Source organism: Talaromyces amestolkiae (genome assembly GCF_001896365.1).
Source record: "Talaromyces amestolkiae strain CIB chromosome Unknown scaffold20.1, whole genome shotgun sequence".
Classification (NCBI taxonomy): Eukaryota; Fungi; Ascomycota; class Eurotiomycetes; order Eurotiales; family Trichocomaceae; genus Talaromyces; species Talaromyces amestolkiae.
In genome coordinates, this window is record NW_024468056.1 from 130,452 (window position 1) to 153,462 (window position 23,011).

The 23,011-nt window shown below is 48.0% G+C and overlaps 6 protein-coding genes across 6 annotated transcripts; 2 read left to right on the top strand and 4 right to left on the bottom strand.

Moving 5' to 3' along the window:
- Positions 1-509: 509 nt before the first annotated feature.
- Positions 510-1,226, bottom strand: BHQ10_008625 (uncharacterized protein; the record flags this gene model as incomplete). Its single annotated transcript, XM_040881451.1, has 1 exon — positions 510-1,226. One exon carries the CDS (start codon positions 1,224-1,226, stop codon positions 510-512), a length of 717 nt encoding a protein of 238 aa, XP_040737127.1.
- Positions 1,227-1,790: 564 nt separating this feature from the next.
- Positions 1,791-4,026, bottom strand: BHQ10_008626 (uncharacterized protein; the record flags this gene model as incomplete). Its single annotated transcript, XM_040881452.1, has 2 exons — positions 1,791-3,939; positions 3,995-4,026. 2 exons carry the CDS (start codon positions 4,024-4,026, stop codon positions 1,791-1,793), a joined length of 2,181 nt encoding a protein of 726 aa, XP_040737128.1.
- Positions 4,027-4,461: 435 nt separating this feature from the next.
- BHQ10_008627 (uncharacterized protein) lies at positions 4,462-11,173 on the bottom strand (the record flags this gene model as incomplete). The annotated part of the gene is made up of 3 exons (XM_040881453.1): positions 4,462-4,981; positions 5,036-11,086; positions 11,136-11,173. 3 exons carry the CDS (start codon positions 11,171-11,173, stop codon positions 4,462-4,464), a joined length of 6,609 nt encoding a protein of 2,202 aa, XP_040737129.1.
- A 381-nt stretch (positions 11,174-11,554) lies between these two features.
- On the top strand, positions 11,555-14,844 carry BHQ10_008628 (uncharacterized protein; the record flags this gene model as incomplete). Its single annotated transcript, XM_040881454.1, has 4 exons — positions 11,555-11,597; positions 11,774-12,051; positions 12,114-13,035; positions 13,091-14,844. The coding sequence occupies 4 exons, from the start codon at positions 11,555-11,557 to the stop codon at positions 14,842-14,844; spliced, it is 2,997 nt and encodes a 998-aa protein (XP_040737130.1).
- Positions 14,845-14,979: 135 nt separating this feature from the next.
- On the bottom strand, positions 14,980-16,041 carry BHQ10_008629 (uncharacterized protein; the record flags this gene model as incomplete). The annotated part of the gene is made up of 1 exon (XM_040881455.1): positions 14,980-16,041. The coding sequence occupies one exon, from the start codon at positions 16,039-16,041 to the stop codon at positions 14,980-14,982; it is 1,062 nt and encodes a 353-aa protein (XP_040737131.1).
- A 1,838-nt stretch (positions 16,042-17,879) lies between these two features.
- Positions 17,880-22,987, top strand: BHQ10_008630 (uncharacterized protein; the record flags this gene model as incomplete). The annotated part of the gene is made up of 3 exons (XM_040881457.1): positions 17,880-17,965; positions 18,127-20,698; positions 20,783-22,987. 3 exons carry the CDS (start codon positions 17,880-17,882, stop codon positions 22,985-22,987), a joined length of 4,863 nt encoding a protein of 1,620 aa, XP_040737132.1.
- Positions 22,988-23,011: the final 24 nt, after the last annotated feature.

Here is a 23,011-nt window from a genome sequence, read left to right on the forward strand (position 1 = left end):
ACTGACAACCGACACTGGCCGCTTTTCTTCATCCAATTCCTCGCAAGGGCTCGCATCAACGAAAAGTCAATTCAATTACTTTATATTCTTCCTTCAGCTTTGATTTGGCTGACAATCTGACATAATTGGCACTTGGCCGAGGTTATAGACAAAGCTTTCTTCAGGTACAGCAGGAACAAGTCCGCTTTTCGGCCCCTTCCCCAACGGATTCTCGGTGTAGATGCTAGCGAGATCTAGATTTGGATCTGGGAAGGGGATGAAATTGAGTTGAGTTGAGTTAGGGTTTTAGGGGAGTGGGTGAGTCATTCCGACGTACCTGATTCCGTAGATCTGTCAACCTAGGTTAGCCTTTCTATTTCTACAGGTTACCAGGATTGCGGACAGGGTACAGGGAGGGTCTAGATTTCGTAGTACGGCTGTGACACATGGAGTGACTACAACCTTAAACACAAAGTGACTAAAAAATATAGTCATAGATTATATCGAGAAGTATTTACAAAAAAAATAGTTCAGGCCTTTGTAAGTCGAACGATACCGTAGTACCCTTCATCCCTTCCGGCTCGCTCAAGTGCCTCTTCCCAATCCCTTTGCATCTGCGCCCTTATCCGCTCACAGATAACCTTCACGATATCATCCTCTTCATCTTCACCACTATCATCCTCATCCCCATCATCGACATTTTGGACATCAGCACTCTGATCCATCCCAGCCACCATCGCCTCAACACCACCAGTAGCGATCGTAGCAACAGCAGTAGGCACCATCACTCCCCTCCTCAACCCAATAAACTGCCCAATCCTCTCCCTCTTCCCCTCGATATCAATCGTGCACTCTTCCTCCGTCCCAATCCACGGCTTGATTGGTTTTGGGTACCGATATGTCTCCGGCACCGGTGGCCAGATTTGATGGTAATGTCGCGCGATGTCGTCTAGTTGAGTGGATGTAAGTAGATGGTAGCGTAGTACGGAATCCGGGCAGTATGGGTGCGGCTTGCCGGTTGTTAGTGAGACGAGTTTGAAGAGGGTTTGAGAGAGGTGAGTTAGTGTTGGGAGGAAGTCGGGATGGGGTTGTGCGAGGCCTCGTGGTAGAGAGGTGTTGTCGAGGAGGGATTGGAGGGTTTCTGTGAGGTGTAGAGAGTCGTCGGTATCTCTGGTGGATTTGGTGGTGGCATCGTCTTCGCACTTCTTTCTAGTGAGTTTCAGTTTGGTGTTCGGTTGTTCTGCCATGTCGAAGTAATTTGCTCGATTTGGCACCACTGAGTTATGGTTAGCACTAGTAAGATATCTGAGGCTATTTCACTATAATCAGGGATTATAGCCTCAGTATATAGAGTATGTGTTTGACTATAGATTGAATAATTAGTAGCACTGAGGTTGTAGTAAATTATAGGAATTAAGCCTTGGAAACATGCTGCTAGATATGCTAGTCATACTTATGGACCATGTCACTGTGAATCATGGATCTGGACTTCGGACGACTATGTGTCAAGAAGACGGAATTTGTAGGCTTTCCATTGTCTCTGATGTATATCGTGTTTTGAGTAAGGTATAGACAAAGAGTCACAAACAGGAAACCTGCGTCTGATCTCAGCCGATAATTGAGAAGAATTTGACAGAACCAAGACATATGTAACAAATGGCTCATTTCCGTCTGAGAATGGTTCGAGGACATAGTCTGATAAATTGACAAATGAAGTAATCCCGCCTGAAAAAAGACAAACATAAACAATACATAGGTGTTTGAAAAGTGCTTTCAAGTCCGTTTCTTCATATCGACGCTTGTGACAAAGGTCATCTCAAGGGAACATTTGTAACTTTTTTGAAATTCTTGTCGGCTTCGAAGATACCGTCATGATGAGCCGTCGAGATCTCTGGCAATCCGACATGTTTATTGATCCAGTTGATCACAGCATAATGCCACACCAGAGAATTCTCAGGCTGCAATACCCAATGATTTTCATCAGGAAATGTCAAGAATGCGCTTTCGATGCCCTTCATCTGCAACACATTAAACGCAGCCAAGCCTTCTGCTATTGTTAGTCGGTAATCAAGCTCGTTATGAATGATTAAATGAGGTGTTTCCCAGTTCGCGGTAAATCGCGACGGATCCCATTTCTGCCATTCTTCAGGCACCTTCCACAGAGGTCCCTTGAGATCGGCGAGCGGGAAGTATTGCTCTTCACTGGCCAGCTGCGATGTCATGCTAAATACCCCATCGTGCGTAACAAGAGCCTTGAATTTTCGACCGAGCGGCTGTCCCTGGATCCAGTTCATCATGTATCCACCATACGAAGCGCCTAATGCCACTGCGCGGTCGATGTCAACATATTTCAGGTTTTTGCTGATGTAATCAAACCCTCTTTCCAGGTCTAGATACGGAAGACCACCCCAGTTGCCAATGATAGCATCCGTGAAGTCCTGTCCATATCCTGTGCTACCAGTTGGGTTCGGCGTAACGACCACATAGCCCTGCTCGGCAAATACCGCCGGGTTCCAGCGAGTACTCCACGAATCGTTCCACGCTGATTCCGGTCCGCCATGAACCAGGAATGCCAAAGGGTATTTCTCGTCTGGATTGAAGTTTGATGGTTTCACGACGAAAGCGTGGATGGGTTGGTCGTTTTCGCCTTTGTACCATATTTCGTCGACCTGAGAGCGCGACAGACCGATCGATGATCCGCCACGGCTAATAGACGACAAAATTTTTGCGTCGTCAATTGCATTAGGGTCGACGATTGTGTAGACGCTGCTCTCTATCAAGTTGCTGCTTGAAACAAGAAGGAGTTCCGTGTCCGCCGACAATGGAGCAACGCTGTTAACAAAGCCTGTGCTGGTGAGCTTCTTCAACTTATCCGGCGTGGCGTTCAATATGTCTTCGATTGGAAACTGATATAATATTCCTCGTCCTTTTTCTTCCACCGTGATCAGCAATGACTTGTTATCTTTTGCCCAGGAGACCGAGCCAGGACTCAAGGGCCATGCTCCTTTCCCATCCTTCGACTTGAATACCTCTAGCAACTGACCGCTCCAAGGATTAGGCACAAAAATGATCCGGTTCTTGTCAGCTTCATGTCCATCCTTCTCTTGCGCTAGAAAAACGATAGCGCTACCATCATTTGACAATACAGGCGAGCTCATAGCGCCCTCAAGACCCTTCATTTGATAGATCTTTGCCTCCCGCGTTCTCAGATCCGTCCATGAAGGCATGGGACAATAGTAACACACGCAAGCTGTATGAGTCGCCTTATTCACCGCAGGATCCTTCGCGACAAACACAACCGCATTCGGACTGATATCGAAATCATCCGTGCCGCCAAATGGGGGTATGGGCGCTTCAACATCCGTCAAACCCGAAACAGAGAGTAGATTTGTCAACCCAGACGACGCGTATCTCTTCTCCTTATCTGATGCCGCCGATGGCGAATTCTGCAATACACCGTACCACAACGAATTCTTCTGAGGCTCTATATATTCATCCCAATGCCGCACCCAAGTCGATGTATAATATCTCCCACTGCTCAAGGGTTTTTTTGCATCTTTCGGGTTATACAAGCTTCCATCCGGATTCGCTTTACCTGAAACCACGAACCCGGTCTTTCCTGACTCGAGCTTTGTGACTTTCAAATCGGAAACTGGTCCTGGTACTGTACCCGCAGTGTAGAACCGTCCTGGATCTCGAGCATCGCCAATCACAAAACTTGTGTTCCCATTATCTTTCCCCTTCAACCAAACCAGCAAGTCGCCATCGTCCAGCCATTGTGGGTTACTGGCGCCTACGTCGTTCGTGACGACCGAGGTTTCGCCGGATTCGAGGTCGATGGTGCGGATCTCGTTCGTTTTGGAGTGGCTTTCGAAGGAGTAGGTTGTTTGGGTGTAAACGGCGAGTTTGCCGCTGGCATTGGGGACGGCTGCTGACCTGCGTGGCGCTGAGAGGAGGACCCTAGGGGAGCTATTGTCAGTAAGGTTTGGAGGTAGGAGTGAGGTGGAGCTTGTACTCTGGGGTGAATTTGGCAGCTCTGATGGTCATGATGGTCGCTTCTGTCCTGTGAATAATTGCGAGATAGTAATTTTCTGGAAATAGGGGACGGAATGGCAGTAAATAGGTATTTCGAGAATGAATAGATGAACAGAGTAGATGGAAGCTTCAAGAGTCTGGGTACCTTCAGCGTTGTATCAAATGCGGAGATCACCAAAAGTGGGGTAGGTAAATCCCGCCACCCAGTTGCTGCCTTGGTGCCTTGAATTGGGGCTTTCTAGGGTTCATTATGCGCAAAAACACCTACTGCTTCTCATTGCGTGATATCTCTATCCCTTGTGCAATCCAAGACATGTGTATTGTATAGTTGTTGTACAATTCATTGGTGCCTTTCGAATAACAAAAATGGTAGTACAGAAACAGTAATTCTCAGAAAACGCCAAACACATATACCACATATCTAGAATTTATCTCCTTTTGCAGTCATCACTCCTCTTCACTATCGTCCTCGTCCATTCCCTCAGCGGCAGTCACATTGAATGTGGGCGCCTGGTCAACACCCACATAGCTATCGCTCATGAGATACAGTGTCAACTCATGATGGCCAGCAGTGGGCACGATATATTCAAGTCGCGTCTCCAATTTCCGACCAATAGTGACACGCTTGATCGCAAGGAGACTCTTCGTCTTCTCGTCACCGACCACCAACCACCAATTCTCCATTTTCTTTCCAGGATAGAATGGTGCGTGGACTGTGGTATCCGGTTCCTCGTCCTCCTCAACATCCCGTTCCACCTTGATCTTGAGGTAAGCCGGATCGCCCGCCGTAATGCTATCAGGATCTTCAACCTCAAAGTCCATCTCCACATTGGGATACTTGTCATTTGTGAAGCTGGCAGCTTGAGACAACTGTTTGTTATCCAAGCCAAGGCGCTTGACGAACGCAGCATAGTCTTTGTTCTCGGAGGGGTCCATAGCCTCCATGAACTCGAAAATGTCATTAATCCTAGAATAGAGCTTGTTAGTGGAGTTTTCAGGCAAAGAAGAAGTCTGCACATACTTGAATTCGTTAGCCACCTGGATAACTTCCGGTGTAAAGTGAGGAATCTGTTTCAAAGGACTATCACGATCCCACATGGCTTGGACAGTCATTTGTGACATTTCCATAGCGTTCATAGCATTCAAATGCCCTTCGGATGACAAAACATCAACACAAGCACTGAGAAGATTTAGAACCTTGCCAACAATAACCTCTTGGTCCTTTGCAAGATCGATTGGCAATTGCATTCGAGAGAAATGAGCTTGGAGGAGGACAAATGCCTTAAAGTGAGGGGAGTCGTAAGCGGGCTCTGCCATCTTGACGGGGACACGGTCGTAGACGCGTCTTAGAATGTGATCCTCATGTCGGCGCATTTGGATAGATTCAAACTCGGTGGCAGAGGTGATGATTTCCAAAATACCTTTAAGCTTCGTGCGAGCCGACAAGGATAGGAGGAATGTCTGCATAGTGATAAAGGAAATGTTGTAGTATGCAGCAATCATCGCCGCATTCATTGGCGAAATGCTATCGTCTTCTTCATCGAGTTCGATGATCTTCGCCTCCGACAACTCCTTCAATGTGCTCTCAACCAGTTCAGACAAGAATGTACTCAATCCCTCGTGACTGACATCTGTGAGACCATAGAAACTGGGATTGGCAAGGAGACGGCGGTAGAAGTATGTATACGTCATCCAATCCACCGCATCTTGGGTTGAGCTGATTGTTTGAGTGCTAATTTCCGTGACGAAGGCATCATGAAGTGCTGAGGAAAGTCCAGACTCCAGTGGTAGCGCTTCCGCGAGGAACCTCCTGTAATATGGTCTTTTTGTTTCAGCTACCATCAGGAGACCGCGCCCGATCTTGTCTTGACCGGGTCGCGAGGCTTTACCGAACATCTGAAGTATTTCACTAATCGGATAGTCGATGTAGCGGTGCTCTCTACCCTCGAAGAACTGCGTTCCCATAACAATGACCAGATGAGCAGTGAAATCAATCTCCCAGCAGACATCGCGGGAAGCCAACATAACCTGAATAGCGCCAATAGTGAACAAGTGGGACACAATTCGCTTGTCATTGGTACTCAATGCCTCGTGGTAGTAGCCAACTCCATGTGAGATTGACTCGGCTAACGTTCTTTCGTGGATTCTTTCCAAGAGAGGCGCGATTTGCTCCACGTCAGCATGCAAGAAACGATCTTCGTTGTCATCAGCAGCACAAGCCGCCAGAATATCCACGGCTGTTGACCGGACCTGCTTTCGGCTTGGAACGAAGACTAGGGCTGGCTTGTCAGGAGATAATTGGTTGGCAATAGCGTGGTATACAGGTTTCGCCATAGCCATCATGAGAGAGGGAAAGTGAGGTATGTTATAAGACTGAATATGCAAATCGAGCGGGATAGGTCGAGAGCTTGGACTGAAGTTCAAGATCGAGTGACGGTTTGCTCCGATCCATTCTCCAATATCACGAGCATTTGACAGGGGTACACTCAGACCGATTATTCGCAAGTCGCTCTCAATCTGTAATTTGATAAATTGCATCCGGCTCACAACAATCTCGTAAGTGTATCCAAGATAGCCTCCGATCATATGCAGCTCATCTGCGATGAACAGGTCTACTGTTTGAATGTTTTTCCGTCTTTGCCATTGTCGTGATAAGACGTCCCATTGAACCGGTGTTGCAAGAACTAGGTCCGCTGAGTCCAAGAGCTTCAAATCCGCTGTAGTCTCGCCGGTGAGTTTCACAATTGTTTTTCCTCCTGCAATCGAGCCGAGACGTTTCGACCAGTCATTGTATCGCGAATCGATCAACTCTTGGAAAGGGGCAACGTACACTGCGCGTCCCTTATTTGGTTGCGACCAATGACGAAGGAGGGCCAATTCAGCGCATACTGTCTTGCCACTTCCTGCAGGAGCGGCAAGGAAAACAGCTTCATCTGACTCGAATAAGCTCTTGAAAGCTTGGCTTTGAATACGATTGAAAGTCTGCCAGTTCGGGTATAGGCTCTTAAAATCATCACGTTTCAGAGCCTGTACAGGGACTCGCTGAATGTCCAACAATGGTGTATGAGGCGGAAAGCGCTCGGGGAGAATCAACTTCTGGAAGGATACAGCAACCTTGGTTTCAGAGTGCATCCAGCGGTCGGAGATGATTTGCAAGAAGTAATGAGGTGGTATCGGGTCAGAGATAGGAACGGTAAACTCCATGATATGATCGGTGACTTCTCCCTGAGCGAACTCTCTACGCAAGATAAACTGATCATGGAAGAGGATTTCCTCCCCGTCGCAATCTTCGATAATCACCCAGAAGCTCTCTGCGGTACCGTGTAGAGCATCATCCCAGACAAAGTTGGGTGTGATAGTCAACTCAACACGAAGGAGAGATCGAGTCATCGGTTGGACTTGTGCCTGAACCTCCAATCGCGGGAATTTTGAGACCAAATCGCAGACAATACGGCCGGCCTTGGGCATACCAAGAAGCTCGCCCATTCGTGGAGGATCGAGATCAAAGTAACTAGACCAAGGAGCATCGATCCTCTCGGCCTTTTGCATGATATCTCGAGGGCATGTCGGGAATTGACGCAACGGGGTCATTGTTGGCCACATGCGCTTCTCGGCCATCTTGCAAAGATTCAATGCAACCTTTGCAACTGATGACCAGCCTTTCTTCAGGCAGATTTCAAAGATAGCGCGGAGAATTCGGCCAGCAGATTGAGTGACATACACCATGTCTGCCATCAACGCAAGCCCTTCGAGCTTGAGTCGGGAAATGTAAGCTTGGAGAAGGACATTAATCTTCGCATGAGGTTCTTCAATTCCTTCTTTAACAGGAACAGGCACACGACCGAGTAGCTTGGCAAGCTCCAATTTCTCGTCTTGTCGGACAGGAATGTACTTGAACTCCTCGCTGAGAGAAAATACCCGGAACAACTCAACAGTGCTGATGCCTGGCTGAAGATGGTGATTGTAGGTTTGCATGGAGCTGTGGCTGATGTAGTAGTGGGACGCGATACGTCCAAGCTCTGTGGACTGGAGTTTTCCAATCTTTTTGTCATACCTAACCAAGCCAGCTTTTTCCAGTACAGTCGCAGCAGAATGTATAAGATCCACACGTTTCTGCTCCAATGCCTCATCCTCTGCGTAATCAGCACCAACACTGTACAAACCAGGTGATCGAAGCATTCGAACATAGAGATAGGTATAACCCAGCCATTGGACACCTTCGGTGCGGTCGCGAATATTACCCAGGACAATTTCAGCGTTCAGGTTGTCTGCCAATTTGCTGATCATCTGACTTTCAATTGGTAGTTGCTGGTTCAACAGTGAGAGGTAGAACTGAAGCTCGTTCTGTGTCGTTATGATTGTTCCCAAGCCTTCTGTGTCGAACTGTGGACGACCTGCTCTGCCAAGCATCTGTAAGGTATCCTGTGGACTCAACTGTACGAAAGAACCATGTTCAGGTGAGTAAACTTGGGTGCCTTTGATCAAGACAGTGTGAGCAGGTAAGTTTACACCCCAGGCTAGAGTTGCTGTACAAACAAGCACTTGGATACTGCCATCGGCAAACAAACTGGCCACCGAGTCTCTGTCTTCCAGCGACAGACCAGCGTGATGGATACCGAAACCATACGGCATTATGTCTTTGAGCGCGGCGTCGTCTACATTCTCGGCTTCTTCTGCTAGAATAGCTCTACTAGCCGCATCACTTCGCAGAATTTGGCCGATCGTCTCCATCTCGACAGCTTTGTCCCGAATATATCTGGCCGTCTTGGCGGTCTCCTTTCGTGAGTGGACAAAAATAAGCATCTGATGACCTTTAGCGGTGTTTTCCAGGACTTTATTGTAGCAAACATCGTTCATAGTCTTGAGCTGTTTAATCGCCTTCTTATCCGTAACGCCAATAAATTCTTGACGCAATGGGCAAGGACGATATGAGCCATCGAAATGGAAAAGACCCTTGGTAGCATCAACACGCAAGAAACTAGCGACATCACGATAGTTCGGAAGTGTAGCTGAGAGTCCGACAATTCTGGTAGGCTCATCAGAGGTCTCATTCTGACGAAGTGTTCGACTGACTATGGCTTCCAATACAGGACCTCGATCATCGTGGAGCAAATGAATCTCGTCAATAATGAGGAGGCGCACAAGTTTAGTGTAGCTTGAATCTGTCGCTTTGCGAGTGATGACATCCCACTTTTCTGGGGTCGTGACAATGATTTGAGTATCAGCAATTTGCTGCTTGGTGAGTTGACGATCACCAGTCAATTCGCTAACACGGATACCGTATGGCTGCAGGCGTTTGCCGAAGTTTCCAACCTGTTCTTGAACCAAAGCTTTAAGAGGAGCGATGTACACGATTTTGAAATCATCGAGCATGATCTCACCAGTGTTTGGGTTTCGGTTCTTGCCAATCTCACGAAGCATTGTGAGCATGGCCACATTAGTCTTTCCAGAGCCTGTTGGAGCACAAACGAGCATATTACCATCGTCATGGAAGGCCGTGGGGTAGCATTTAGTCTGTATCCTGTTAAGCTCTTTCGACGATCCGAAGCCTACACGGGCCCAGTCAGGTAGCTCGCTTGTGGGTATATTCTTTTCACCGGGGTCACGCCTTGGCTTTGGCGGAGGTACATGGATCTCTTCATAGCCCTTGAATGTACGTTTGGTCGATCCTTGCGGCAACCTCACGTTAGGGTTCGTCATGAGATGGTTTCCTTGGTCGAACTTCAATGATTCAAGATTGACTAAACGCGTGGGGAGGAGACTGCTCAAGGAAGGCTTTCCTTCCTCAACCTTGGTCTGGCTGGTAGTCGCTGGGACATCAACATCCATAAGGTCCATTTTGATCTTCTTTCCAGGACGCTGAGCTTCTTCAGCACGTCCATGGATCTCGTCTAGAATATCTCGATGACCAGCTTCGACCATCTCATTTTCAACCAGAAGGCGAGCATCGTCATTTTCTGCTAGCCGTCTCCATTTGGTTACCCAGACAATTCTATCCTTGTTCTTGACAAATTTTGCCACCAGTTCGGGATGCTCGTAATCAAACAGTTCCATCAAATCATTCTCAATGTCACGAAGTTGACGTTCGTTACCGTCAGCATCTTTGCCGCTCAAAATTTCCAAGGCGGAACGAGCGGATGCAGTTGCCTCGTGCTCATCGGGGAAAATGGTACCGATCTGGCGTTGTAACCAGTATGCATCGATTTCGCGGGCCGGTATAATTTGCTTTTGTGCAGCCGACATTTTGGCGTCGGCCATTCCACCACCATCCAAAATCATCTCTTCGTCTCCGTCGAGATCTGCTTGGGCGGCATCATCAGGTTCTGGTCGATCTTCGATGTCTGAAGCCTCTTCATCGGACTCGTCCTCGTCACGAATCTCCTCCATTCCTCGTAGGCCCTCTTCATCCTCGTCGGACTCGTCAAAGACAACTGCAACACCTTGTCTTTCGTCAAGCTCCGCTTCATTTGCGCCGTCAAGTCCGTCTTCCATGTTTTCGTCCTCGTCCTGTGCGTCGTAATCTGTGATTTTCTTGCCGAGGTTGACTAACTCGTTGAATTCCTTGGGGTTCATAGTTGAGCCAAGTAGATCGTCAATTTCTTTTTTCTTATCGAAATCCTTCATGTTCTCGTCTTTGAGAGTCTCGAGAATCGCGTCGGCTGCGCTTCGAACGACCTCGTGAGGAACATCGCCAAGGTGGTTGGCGGTCGTGGTAAGGATCAGGTCGTAGGTTGCCCTCGTAGCAGGAGTTCTAGGGCGATATTTTAAGCCTTCGATCAACATATCTGCAGCCGAAAGAATGCCAGCTCCACGAAGTTGATCTTGTTCTCCGCGTTTGCGCTTTCGCTGCTCGCGGTCTAATACGTCGGCACCTTCACGAATGCTACCTCTCTCAATATCGACCTGAGCAGCTAATCCTTTCTTAGCCTTGGGTGCTTCATCGTGGGCAACTCGCGCCCCCATATCTCGTATATTTATCCTTCCGGCGAGAGACTCTGGGTCGCCAGTCGCTTCGTCTCCTGGGCGTGTGATGAATCGGCGATCGGCCTGGAGCACCAGGTTACTCATCGCCCTGGATTTATTAGTAGCCATACAGTACGATGGAGATAGAGACAACTTACGAGTATTTGTATTGCGCCACATTGTTAGGGTCCGCCATTTTGGTCGTCTTGCTTCCGCTCGTGTGCTGTTGCGAAATCGAAAATGCGTAAGAGACAATCCGACAGTTATAAGGCAATCACTAAGCCTCCAAAACTAGCGAAATGAGCTTTTCAGGAATGTCTGTTGACAGCGAGTTTCACTGCGAAGTCGCAAAAAACTCTTCCGCTCGTTGTCGAGCTCCGCACCCGTGGCGCGTCAAAAGCTTTCGAGCTACCACTTTATCAACACAGAGCAGATGGAAGTAAATGATCCTCGAGTTCACTGATAGATCATCGTCCTGGCATCGCAGTACCAGGAATGTTGAGCTCGGAGTCGCAGGAAGAGATTATAGCTTGGTTGAGGTAAAAGCTGTGAAGGCGTTGAACAAGCAGGGACTAAAATGGAGGAACTTTTAGTGGAGACCTTTTTGCGTGTTCCGGGACGTTGATTGGCGGGTCGTGCGGCGTGGGGAAATCTTAAGGAGCCCGCTCATCGCGACTACTTCAACAAACACTCCGAAGTACAGAAGCTCTGGATGGCTTCCTTCCAGTTCAGACCATGCAAGCTCGTGCTTCTTGTGCAGGAGCCACTATAGCTACATGCTTAAGGTCGACTCCAGTCAGCAATGGCGTCCGGTACAAGGCAATCAGCAATATTGCGCGCCGACCAACTTGTCCAGCTTCAACTCTTCGAATCGCCGTACCTTTCACACGAGGCGCGAAGACAAAGACTACAGCGAAGTTGAAAGATCTTCCGCAAGGCGCGCTCAAGCTCGAAACATATAGCGATGGCGCGGACGAGGCCCCTCGATACCCCAAGGTGGTGCAAGACCATAGGAATAATATGGAGAAGTTCAAGAACTGCGTGGTCCTGACTAGGGTGGGAAGCTTCTACGAAGTAAGCTACGCGTGTTTGCATATAAAAAAATATTGGACTTCTTGTGTGCTAACCATGGGAAGTTGTATTGGGAACAAGCAGAAGAGTTAGCTCCCTTACTGAACATCAAACTCGCATCGAAAAAGACGAACGCAGGGCCGGTCCCAATGGCGGGTTTCCCTTTTTTCCAACTGGATCGATTTCTCAAAATTCTCGTACAAGATCTGCAAAAGTATGTTGCTCTGAGTGAAGAATTCCTGAATCCTGTGGAGGAAAAATCGAAATCCGGGGGGCTACTGTTCGATCGGAGAGTAACCCGAGTCATCACGCCGGGAACGCTGATCGACGAAAACTTCATCGACACCTCGCAAAACAACTTCTTATTATCGGTATTTGTTGATGCAACTTACTTCGAGGAGCAGTCCCAAGACGGAGGCGACTCTTCGTCCATCTCACACCTATTAGCTTCATCATCGGGACATGTTGGCTTGGCGTGGATGGATCTATCCACTGGCGATTTTTACACTCAAGTTACAACGGCGCAAATGCTTCCCTCAGCTATTGCCAGAATCGGCGCTCGAGAAATTATAGCAGACCGACGGTTGCAGAATATGCTGGCTCAGGAGCTGCAGATGCTGGTGGGTGTAGATCATCAGTTACTCACCTTCTTTGAAGCGCCTACCAAAGCACAACCCATGTCCGAATGGGGAGAGATGTTGGAGGCTCCTGTAGCGCCCGAAACGGCGTCTACTTTTACAAACGTAGAGGTGGCAGCAGGATTTAATCTTCTAGAATATGTTCGTGTTCAACTGCAAGGAGTCGACACAAAACTTCAGCCGCCTCAGCGACGACATTTGGATGAATCCATGGGCATTGACAGAAGCAGTCTCCGAGGCTTGGAGATACTAGAGACCGCCAGAGATGGGCTGGGCAAAGGTAGTCTTTTACACGCGGTGCGGAGAACAGCAACCAAGAGTGGAGCTCGTCTCCTTCGGGATCGATTGAGTACGTTTACCACATGATATTTGATACGAGATTGCCATTCTAACTATAAAAATAGTTTCGCCTTCGACGTCCTTGTCTGTGATTCAGGAACGCCTTGATCTTGTCGCCTACTTTCTTCAGGATAAAGAGATAAGAGATACCATCGTATCACTTCTAAAAAGAAGTTACGACTCTCAGCGCCTTGTGCAGAAATTCACGCTAGGAAGAGGAGATCCAGATGATCTTATATTCTTATCCAGGGCTATTGATGCCTCTCGTGAAGTTCTCAGGGTTTTGTCCGGTCGTCGAACACCTGCCACTTCGGAGACTGATATGAACTTCCATAGTGTTGAAAATTTGATCCGCAGGCTACAAATGGACGGGCCGGCACAGCTTGCTGAGAAGATTCTTGCTGCGATTGATGAAGAGGCTCTGTTACAGAAACATCGTATTGAAGATGACCAAGCGGCAGAAGCTGCTCAACTCACACAAGATGTTGTTCTCAACGAAGGTCTGCCCGAAGACGTTGAGTCTATCCCTCGGAAGGTGCGATTCAAGACTACAGGTCGGCCTGGTTTTGCAGTCGAGTCAATTCGGGGAGATTTAGACATTTGGATTATGCGACGTGATGCTAGCGATGCTCTTCAACGATTGCACGAACGTCTAGATGAGTTTCAGGAAGAAAAGTCAACTCTTACAAATCGATTACAAGAGCAAGTCGGATCTTCCACGCTGACACTGAAATGGTCACCGAGCTTAGGATACATTTGTCATGTTAAAGGAGCCAAGATATCCCAAGAAGCGCTCGAAGACCTCGGCGTCACACGAATCGTTTCATCTACAAAATCTACGCGCTCGTTCTACTTGCCCGCGTGGTCACAACTGGGCGAGCGAATAGACAAATTGAAGAAACACATCCGTGCTGAAGAGCAACAAATTTTCGAAGAGCTTCGGAGAGAGGTCATCCTCAATCTGGTAAAGATCCGCCGCAACGCCACCGTGATGGATGAATTAGATGTTACTTGCTCCTTTGCAACGCTAGCAAAAGAGCAGAATATGGTGCGGCCTATTCTAAACACAAGTACATCACATCGTATTGTTGGTGGAAGACATCCAACAGTCAAACTTGGGCTTGAAGAACAGGGGCGGCGCTTCGTCAGCAATGACTGTTTTATTGGCGATGAAGACCGGGTTTGGCTGATAACCGGTCCAAACATGGGAGGGAAAAGTACCTTCTTGCGTCAGAATGCATTGATAACAATTCTGGCCCAGGTCGGATCCTTTGTTCCTGCAGAATATGCAGAAATTGGTATCGTCGACCAGATATTCAGCCGGATCGGTGCAGCCGATGATCTATTTAGAGATCAATCAACTTTTATGGTAGAGATGCTCGAAACCGCCGCGATCTTGAAACAAGCAACATCTCGGTCATTCGTCATCATGGACGAAGTTGGTCGAGGGACCACTCCTGAGGACGGCACCGCCGTCGGATACGCATGTCTTGAACATTTATACAATGTGAATCAATGCCGGACATTGTTCGCAACGCATTTCCATGCCTTGATAGACATGACTGCTGGGTTTGAAAAGCTCAACGCTTATTGCACAGATGTCAAGGAAAGCCCTTCTGGGTCGTTCTCATTCGTGCACAAGCTGCGTAAAGGCGTCAATCGACAGTCACATGCGCTAAAGGTGGCTCGTCTGGCCGGTCTCCCGGAAGCTGCAATCACCGTGGCAGAAAACGTCCTTCGCCAGATGAAAACATCTAATGACACTGACTGGGTAGACTGGTCAAAGCACAAAGACGAAGCCAAGGCTGCTACCGGATAGGTTGGCCTTCACTTACTTAAATACGTATTTTAGGCTGTTTATTATGTCCTTGTATATTAGTTTTGATACCCATTGAATCTGTACAATATTCTATCTTTTATAATCCCCTTCCCGAAATAATAGTCACATCTCTTCTCAGAGTTTAGACAACTTTTTCAAATCATCCCAAAACTCATCCTCCTCCTCATTCAATGACTTCAAATCAACCACAATCCCATCCTTGAAAGCCGCCTCCTGACAATCCTCATCATCAACACCATTCACATACTGCACAACCACAAAATCGACTCGTCGCGGCCCCAACACAACCATGGGCGCATGCCACGTACCCGGACCATAAGTAACCGCCTGTCCACCACGCGCAATAAAAGCTCTCAGATTCTCGAGATCGGGCGGATCACGAATCAAGACCCGATTCGAATCGACAGTCCCTTCATTCACAGGGTCGGACAGCGTGCCAATCGTCGATATCATCGTAGGATCTGCAGCTACAGCATCTTTTTTTGTTGATGATGACGTAGCAGCAGCAGACTGTCCCTTGAGGGTCGGCGCAACAATGACCAAGAATATAGGCTCTTCCTGCTCTTCGTCCTGTTCCGCTGATCCGTCTAATGTCATGCCCACGTCTCCTTCGCCGTAGCCCTTCCAGTCGTGACTCTTTTTATCAGGCACGCGGTCCCGCAACACCCGTTTTTGACTCGATAAATCAAGCGGAATGAACGTCTGCGTTGTGTAAGGGTGCCGTTCGAGGATCCGCACATCGAAAACTGGCCCTTCGAGACCGGCCTCTTCCGCATCTCCGTCGTCTTGTTGTGTTTCATTCATTTTGCCGTTCAAAATATTATCGATAGCAGTCTGTCGGTGACCACTCTGTTTCTCCCTCCGCAATTTCCTCGGGAAACATGCAAACATACTCAATCTCGCCTGCGCCGCTTTGCCGCTTGGGCACGCATTCTCGTACCCATTGGCCAGGGGCGCAATGGGGCTTATTTTCACGGCGGAGCCTTGATTTGCATAGACGGGTGTTGCGGGGACACGGTGAGGTAGTTTGAGGGCGGGCAGGTTGTTGGGTGCGCCTAGGAGGTCGCGTGGGAACGGGGTTGTGATGACGGTGCCGAACGGGGCGAAGGATTGGGGGGTGAGAGGTTCGGGGTTTATGCGGAGAGTTGGTGGGGAGGAAACGAGGGTGGGCGCCATTTCTTTCCTTATATTGAATATGTATCAATGAGAAAAGTCGTCCGAATATTGCTGTTGTATTGTTGAGAGTGAGGCCGTGAATGAAGATCAGATGGATGGAGCTCGAATTGGTTTTAAGCTTCCGCACTGGCAGCTCCGCTTCTTCGGCAACTGTTTCCGATCTATAAAACGGCTAACAACTCCAAAATCCACGGTTAACCAGATCTCTCAACCAACCAATCCATCAAAAGCCTCATGTCTAAATAGAATTTGTCTACGGTTTCCAGGTTCGCTTCATTACTATGTGCCGGAGAACCATGAATACCCCGACATAGATATGCTCCATTCGGGACTAATACTACCCGGGAAACTCTTGTACCTGGTTTCCAGCACCATATACAAAAATAATCATTTCATACCATAAAGTCTAGGGTAAAATTTGCTATAATTTGTTCTCTAAACGCGTGGCCAAAATCCATCTCCCATCCCTTGTCATCCCACCAACCAGTGACGGCCTAGCAATTTTCTGCTTGACGGATGCAAAGTAGGAAATTCCAACCTTATCAAGTCCATAGCTCGCGATAACGTCTTGGCCAGAATCCGATTTTATAAACGCAATAAACTTCTCAATATCCTTATTCCCAGTGTTAGCATTGTATAATGCATAACATGAATTCATTAAGTAGTGAAAAGGATTCGTCGGTTCAAAGAAGACGGACATGTTGCTAAAAGCTCGCTGGCTAAGTTGATTCAAAAATGTTGATTGATCGTTAAGCAGATAAGCATTGGCATGCCCGGCAGCTGCCAATGCCTCTGCTGGCGTATACTTTGTTTTGACGTACCATGTCGAGGAATCGACATCATCAAGCCATGGAGATCGATGACATCGTCGCCAGATCTCACGCTCTTTTCCCATAGTAGCTGATCCATCTGCTCTGCTGTGGAAAGATGATTTGCTTGCGGCTATTTGCTCAAAAGCCTCTTCGATTGAATTCGCTCCTCTGACATTGGCCGGATCGTTCTCGGGTCCGATTAGGCAGAAATGATCATGAAATACGCACCCTGCGTTTTGAGCCCAACCCTCTGCGACGGAGATTTCTTCTTGTTCTCGCTCATATGTAAGGGCTATGTCAACGAAGCCGTTGTAAAGAGCCAGTTGTGTATTTCTAGAGTGATTGCAGACCCATTCAATGGAGCCCTCCATTGAATTTGAAGATAGGTATTTCTTCGCCAGAGCTTCCACGAGCCCGGTTTTACCTACAAAATCTGTTAGTACGACTCATTTAGAGTAGTTTGTTCTCGTTACAAGTTGTCGTATTTAGTGTTGGTCTGTATCTGGTAAAGCTCACCTGCACCCCCATTTCTATCATCGTCGGCCTATTAGTAACATGTCAATGATAAATTCCGAGAATTCTCTAACTTACCCAATTCTTAGAATCGTTTGGCCATTACCATATTTTTGTAGTGGATTGGACGTGATATCTCCAACTTGCTGAATAGCGGTTTGTTCCACAGCCATTGTAGATGTTTATGTAATTAATGATTTCTATACTTCCGCACCAACTAAACGCTCAAAAAATTTGTGAAGAATGATAAATAATGCTTTTGAAATATAATAGCAAATACCGGTTTTGTGTTGACCTCATTAACCGGTGATCGGCAATCGGCAATCAACCGACAATTGACAGCTTCTAGGTTTAGGGTAAACTCCATCAATAACCGTGAATACATATTGATATCAGATTATGATCAACTGATAGGTATCTTTACATTAGCGGCAAATAGTGGACCGTGTCTTCTACTTCCAGGATGATAAGCGAGGCTAGAAGGACATCGAGCCTTGTCAAAAGAGTTACACCATGATCTCGCAACGAAATGCCACCTCCCTGGACCCCACATCGAACAACTATGGGATTCCTTCGACCAGAACCAACGAGAGAAAGCTGTGAGATCAGGTGCAGCTGAAGGTTTTATTTGGCAAGCCCGACAGATCAAACCAGCGAGGTGTATAAGATCATGCCGGGGTGGAGTCTACTGGATCTCGCACAATCGAGTCGAATTATTTCCTCGACCATTTAAAGCATCGTGCGACCAACTAATTCACAGATCAATACTTGGATGGAGTCCCCGTTCCACGATGTCTAATCCGGATGACTATACTGTGGGTTGGATTTGTGCCATAACCACCGAATACATCGCTGCCCAAGCTTTTCTCGACGAAAAACATGATGGCCCAGCTTATCTGCCGCCTCACAACAAAAACGACTACACCTTGGGCAGGATTGGGAAGCATAATGTGGTCATCTCTGTTCTGCCCATGGGGGAATATGGCGTCTCATCTGCAGCTTGTGTCGCAGAGGATATGATGCATACCTTTCCCAATGTTCGCCTCGGCCTGATGGTTGGCATCGGGGGTGGTGTGCCCAGTCCAAAACACGATATCCGCCTGGGAGATATTGTTGTCAGTATTCCCCACAACGGCCTAGGCGGTGTTATTCAGTATGATTTTGGCAAGACTGTACAAGGCCAAAGCTTCCAGCTCACAGGGTTTCTCAACCAGCCACCTACTGTCCTACGTGCAGCAGTAAGCGGACTCAATGCTCAATATGAGACTGAAGGCCACGAACTCGATGATGCGGTCAACAAAATCTTCGAGACGAAACCACGGTTGCGAAAAAGATACAAGCGCCCAGATTCTACGACCGATCGGCTATACCAAAGTCACGTTGTTCATCCCCGAAACGGTGACGTTCCTTGCACTACGAGTTGCGGAAATGATCTATCTAGCCTAGTTCCACGTTTTCCACGCACCGACGACGATGACAACCCCGCAATTCATTACGGGCTGATAGCGTCGGCTAATCAACTCATGAAAGATGCCTTGATTCGAGACAAATTGGCAGCGGAAAAGGATGTTCTGTGCTTTGAAATGGAAGCGGCCGGGCTTATGAACCGCTTTCCTTGCCTCGTGATCCGTGGCATCTGCGATTACTCCGATTCCCACAAGAACAAAGAATGGCAAGGCTATGCGGCAATGGTCGCAGCAGCGTATGCCAAGGATCTTCTATGTCGAATTATACCTCAACAGGTGGAGACTGAAGGGAGGATTTTAGAAAACCTGAGGCCACGTATAGAATACGTGGCTGAGACCACAGGCCGTATCGACCGGAACTTGGGTCTTGACAAGCTCCCGAATGCGCGGGATGCCGAGTTGGACTCATTTATGGATCAACATGAAGATGAATGCCTTCCAGGCACTAGAACCGAGCTTCTTGCCCAGATCTCTGAATGGGCTATTTCCCCACAGGGAAAATTCATATTCTGGCTCAATGGTATGGCTGGAACGGGGAAATCAACAATCTCTCGAACTGTAGGAAAATCCTTCAAACAATCCAAGCTCCTAGGTGCGAGTTTCTTCTTTAAGAGGGGAGAAGGGGACCGGGGAAATGCCACGAAGCTTTTTACTACTCTTGCAAGACAGCTCGTGATTACCATCCCCCAGCTCCTCTTAGGTGTTCAGAAAGCCGTCAGTGATGACCCTAGTCTTGCAGCAAAGTCGCTAAAGGATCAGTTTGACAATCTAATTCTCCAACCGCTGCTCGGCTTGGAACAGCCTTCTGAACATATCCCGACCGCAGTGATAGTGATTGATGCGTTAGATGAATGTGAAGTGGACAATGACATACGTGTCATACTGCAACTACTACCCCGGCTACGGGAGGTGAGTGCTGTGAATATCCGCATTTTCTTGACAAGCAGGCCTGAATTCCCAATCCGACTGGGATTTTTAGAAGTCAGAGATCATGACTATTGGAATCTTGTACTACATGAGATTCCCGAGGCAGTCACAACCCACGATATATCTTTGTTCTTAAAAAGCCGGCTTTCAAAGATCAGAAAAGAACGTTTACTACCTGTTAATTGGCCTGGAGACACGAACACACAAGCTCTTGTGACACTTTCTGTTCCATTATTCATCTTTGCTGCGACTGCGTGCCGTCTTTTTGAAGATCCCCAGTGGGACCCCATGGATACTATCACCGAAATTCTCACCAATCGAAGTGAGGGATCTCAACTGAATGCAACGTATCTTCCCGTGCTTAATCGAATTCTCAACAATCAGAACGGGAAACGGAAAATGCAGCTGCTTCAAGAGTTTCAGGAGATAGTGGGTACAATTGTAATGCTTGAAAGCCCGCTCTCAGTCACTTCACTCTCGAAACTTATTGGTGTCTCTGAGAGACTGATTGATTTGAGACTGAACTCATTACACTCGGTGATTCGTATACCCAAAGATAAGAACATGCCGGTTCGGCCTTTCCATCTATCATTTCGAGACTTCCTTCTTGATCCAGAAACACGCGAGAAGACTCCACTATGGGTGGACGAGAAAGAAGTACATCAAAGATTGACTTCACAATGTATCTCGCTGTGCGACGGCTTAAGACGGAATATTTGTGGACTGCCTAGTGAGGGAACTAGGCGCGAGGAGATCAGTATCCAGACTCTTAATCATTACCTCCCACCAGAGCTACAATACTCTTGTCGTTTTTGGGTGCAGCATCTAATGCAAAGCAAGGACCCGCAGGCGTTGATGCATGACGTCTTCATGTTTCTGCAAAAACATTTCCTGCACTGGATTGAAGCAATGAACGTTCTGGGTCTTGGGTTTGAAGTTGTAGGGCTATTAAATCGATTACAATCAATCGTACAGGTTGGTTCTTTAGAAATCCTATATACATACTCAAGCTAACTGATCTAGGGTGACAAAGGCGGCAATATTTCCGAATTCCTCCATGATGCAAAGCGATTTGTCCTCAAAAATAGACAGATCGCTGATATCGCCCCCCTCCAAATATATTTCTCCGGGCTTGTCTTTACACCCAAAATGACGATCATTCGGAGACAATTTGAAGAAGAGATCACCGATCAGATATATATCCTGCCAGAGATTGAGGATGGCTGGAGTGCTGAAATGCAGACCCTCGAGGGTCATTCGGATTCGGTTCGGTCCGTGGCATTCTCTCCAAACGGGCTACTGCTGGCCTCTGCCTCTGATGATAAAACCGTCCTGATTTGGGATATTAGCGCGGGTTCCCTAGAGCAGATTCTTAACGGCCATTCAAGTCTGGTTCAGTGCGTAGCATTCTCTCCTGATAGCCAACTGCTGGCCTCCGCTTCTAGTGATAGGACAGTCCGGCTGTGGGATATTACCACGGGCACCCTACGGCAGACTCTTAAGGGTCATTCTAGTCGAGTCCGATCGGTGGCTTTCTACCCTGATGGCACACTGTTAGCCTCCGCCTCCGATGATCAGATCATCCGATTTTGGGATACTGCGACAGGTACTATAGAACAGACGCTCGAGGGCCACTCAGGTGGGGTTCGGTGTGTGGAATTCTCTCCTGACGGTCGACTGTTAGCCTCTGCCTCTGATGACAAGACGGTCCGACTCTGGGATACTACTATGGGCACCCTACAGCAGACTCTTAAAGGTCATTCTGATAAGGTTCGATCTGTGACATTCTCTCCTAACGGCACACTACTAGCCTCCGCATCTGATGATAAGACAATCCAGCTCTGGGATCTAACCACAGGTACCCTACGGCAGACTCTCAATGGTCATTCTGAGCAGGTTCGATCTGTGACATTCTCTCCTAATAGTCAACTACTTGCCTCTGGCTCCATCGATAAGACAGTCCGGTTCTGGGATACTACCACAGGCACTCTAAAGCAGACTCTTGAGGGATATTTAGGTTGGGTTAGGTCTGTAGTATACTCCCCTGGCGGTGGACTCCTAGCATGCGGCTCTGGTAATACAGTTCAACTCTGGGATACTGCCACATGCGCTCTGCAGCAGACTCCAGAAGGCCATTCAGGTTGGGTTCTGTCCGTTACATTCTCTCCTGACAGTCGACTCCTGGCCTCCAGCTCTAATGATCATACGATCCGACTCTGGGATACTGCCACAGGTACCCTGCAGCAGACTCTCAAGGACCACTCAAGTTTGGGTTGGGTTCTGTCCGTGACATTTTCTCCTGACAGTCGACTACTAGCGTCCGGCTCTTGGGATGACACAGTCCGGCTCTGGGATACTGCTACTGGAGCTCTACAGCGAATTCTTAAGGGCCATTCAAGTTTAGTTTTGTGCGTGATATTCTCTCCTGACGGCCAACTACTAGCCTCCGCGTCTGAGGATCAGACGGTCAGACTCTGGCATGCTGCCACGGGCTCCTTAGTACAGACTCTCGAGGGCCATTCAGGTTGGGTTGGGTGCGTGGTATTTTCTCCAGACGGTCGACTCCTGGCGTCCGCCTCTGGTGAATGCCGCCTACGCTATCCTGACGGCAGGCTGTACTATCAAGGCCGTGTTGATATGACGATCCGGCTTTGGGATACTGTCACAGGGTCCTTAGCACAGACTCTCGAGGGCCATTTAGGCCGAGTTCTCTCCGTGACATTTTCTCCTGATGGTAGACTGCTAGCGTCCGCTTCCGATGACCAGACGATCCGACTCTGGGATACTGCCACGGGCTCTCAGATGAAGACTCTCAAGAGCCATTCAGATTGGGTTGGCTGCGTGGCCTTTTCTCCTGATAGTCGAATCCTGGCGTCCGCTTCTAGTAATAAGACGATCCAGCTCTGGGATACTGCCACAGGCGCCCTCCAGCAGATCTTGGCTGTGGACGTAATTGTCACTGCCCTAGGATTTTCTGAAGATGGTACATATCTGAATACCGATCTAGGATCCTTTCATATCCAGTCCTGGTGTGACAACCATACTTTCAATTCGATTCAGAAGAATGTTGAGATATATATCCAAGACAGGCAGTGGGTAATCTTCCAGGGCAAAAAAGTCCTGTGGCTCCCTCCTGAATATCGGCCTCGTTTCTCAGCATTCAGAGATAGCACTTTGGCTTTAGGACATGCGTCGGGGCGGGTTTCATTTATAGGCTTTAGGGTATAGTACAGCACCTCTCAATAGAAAATT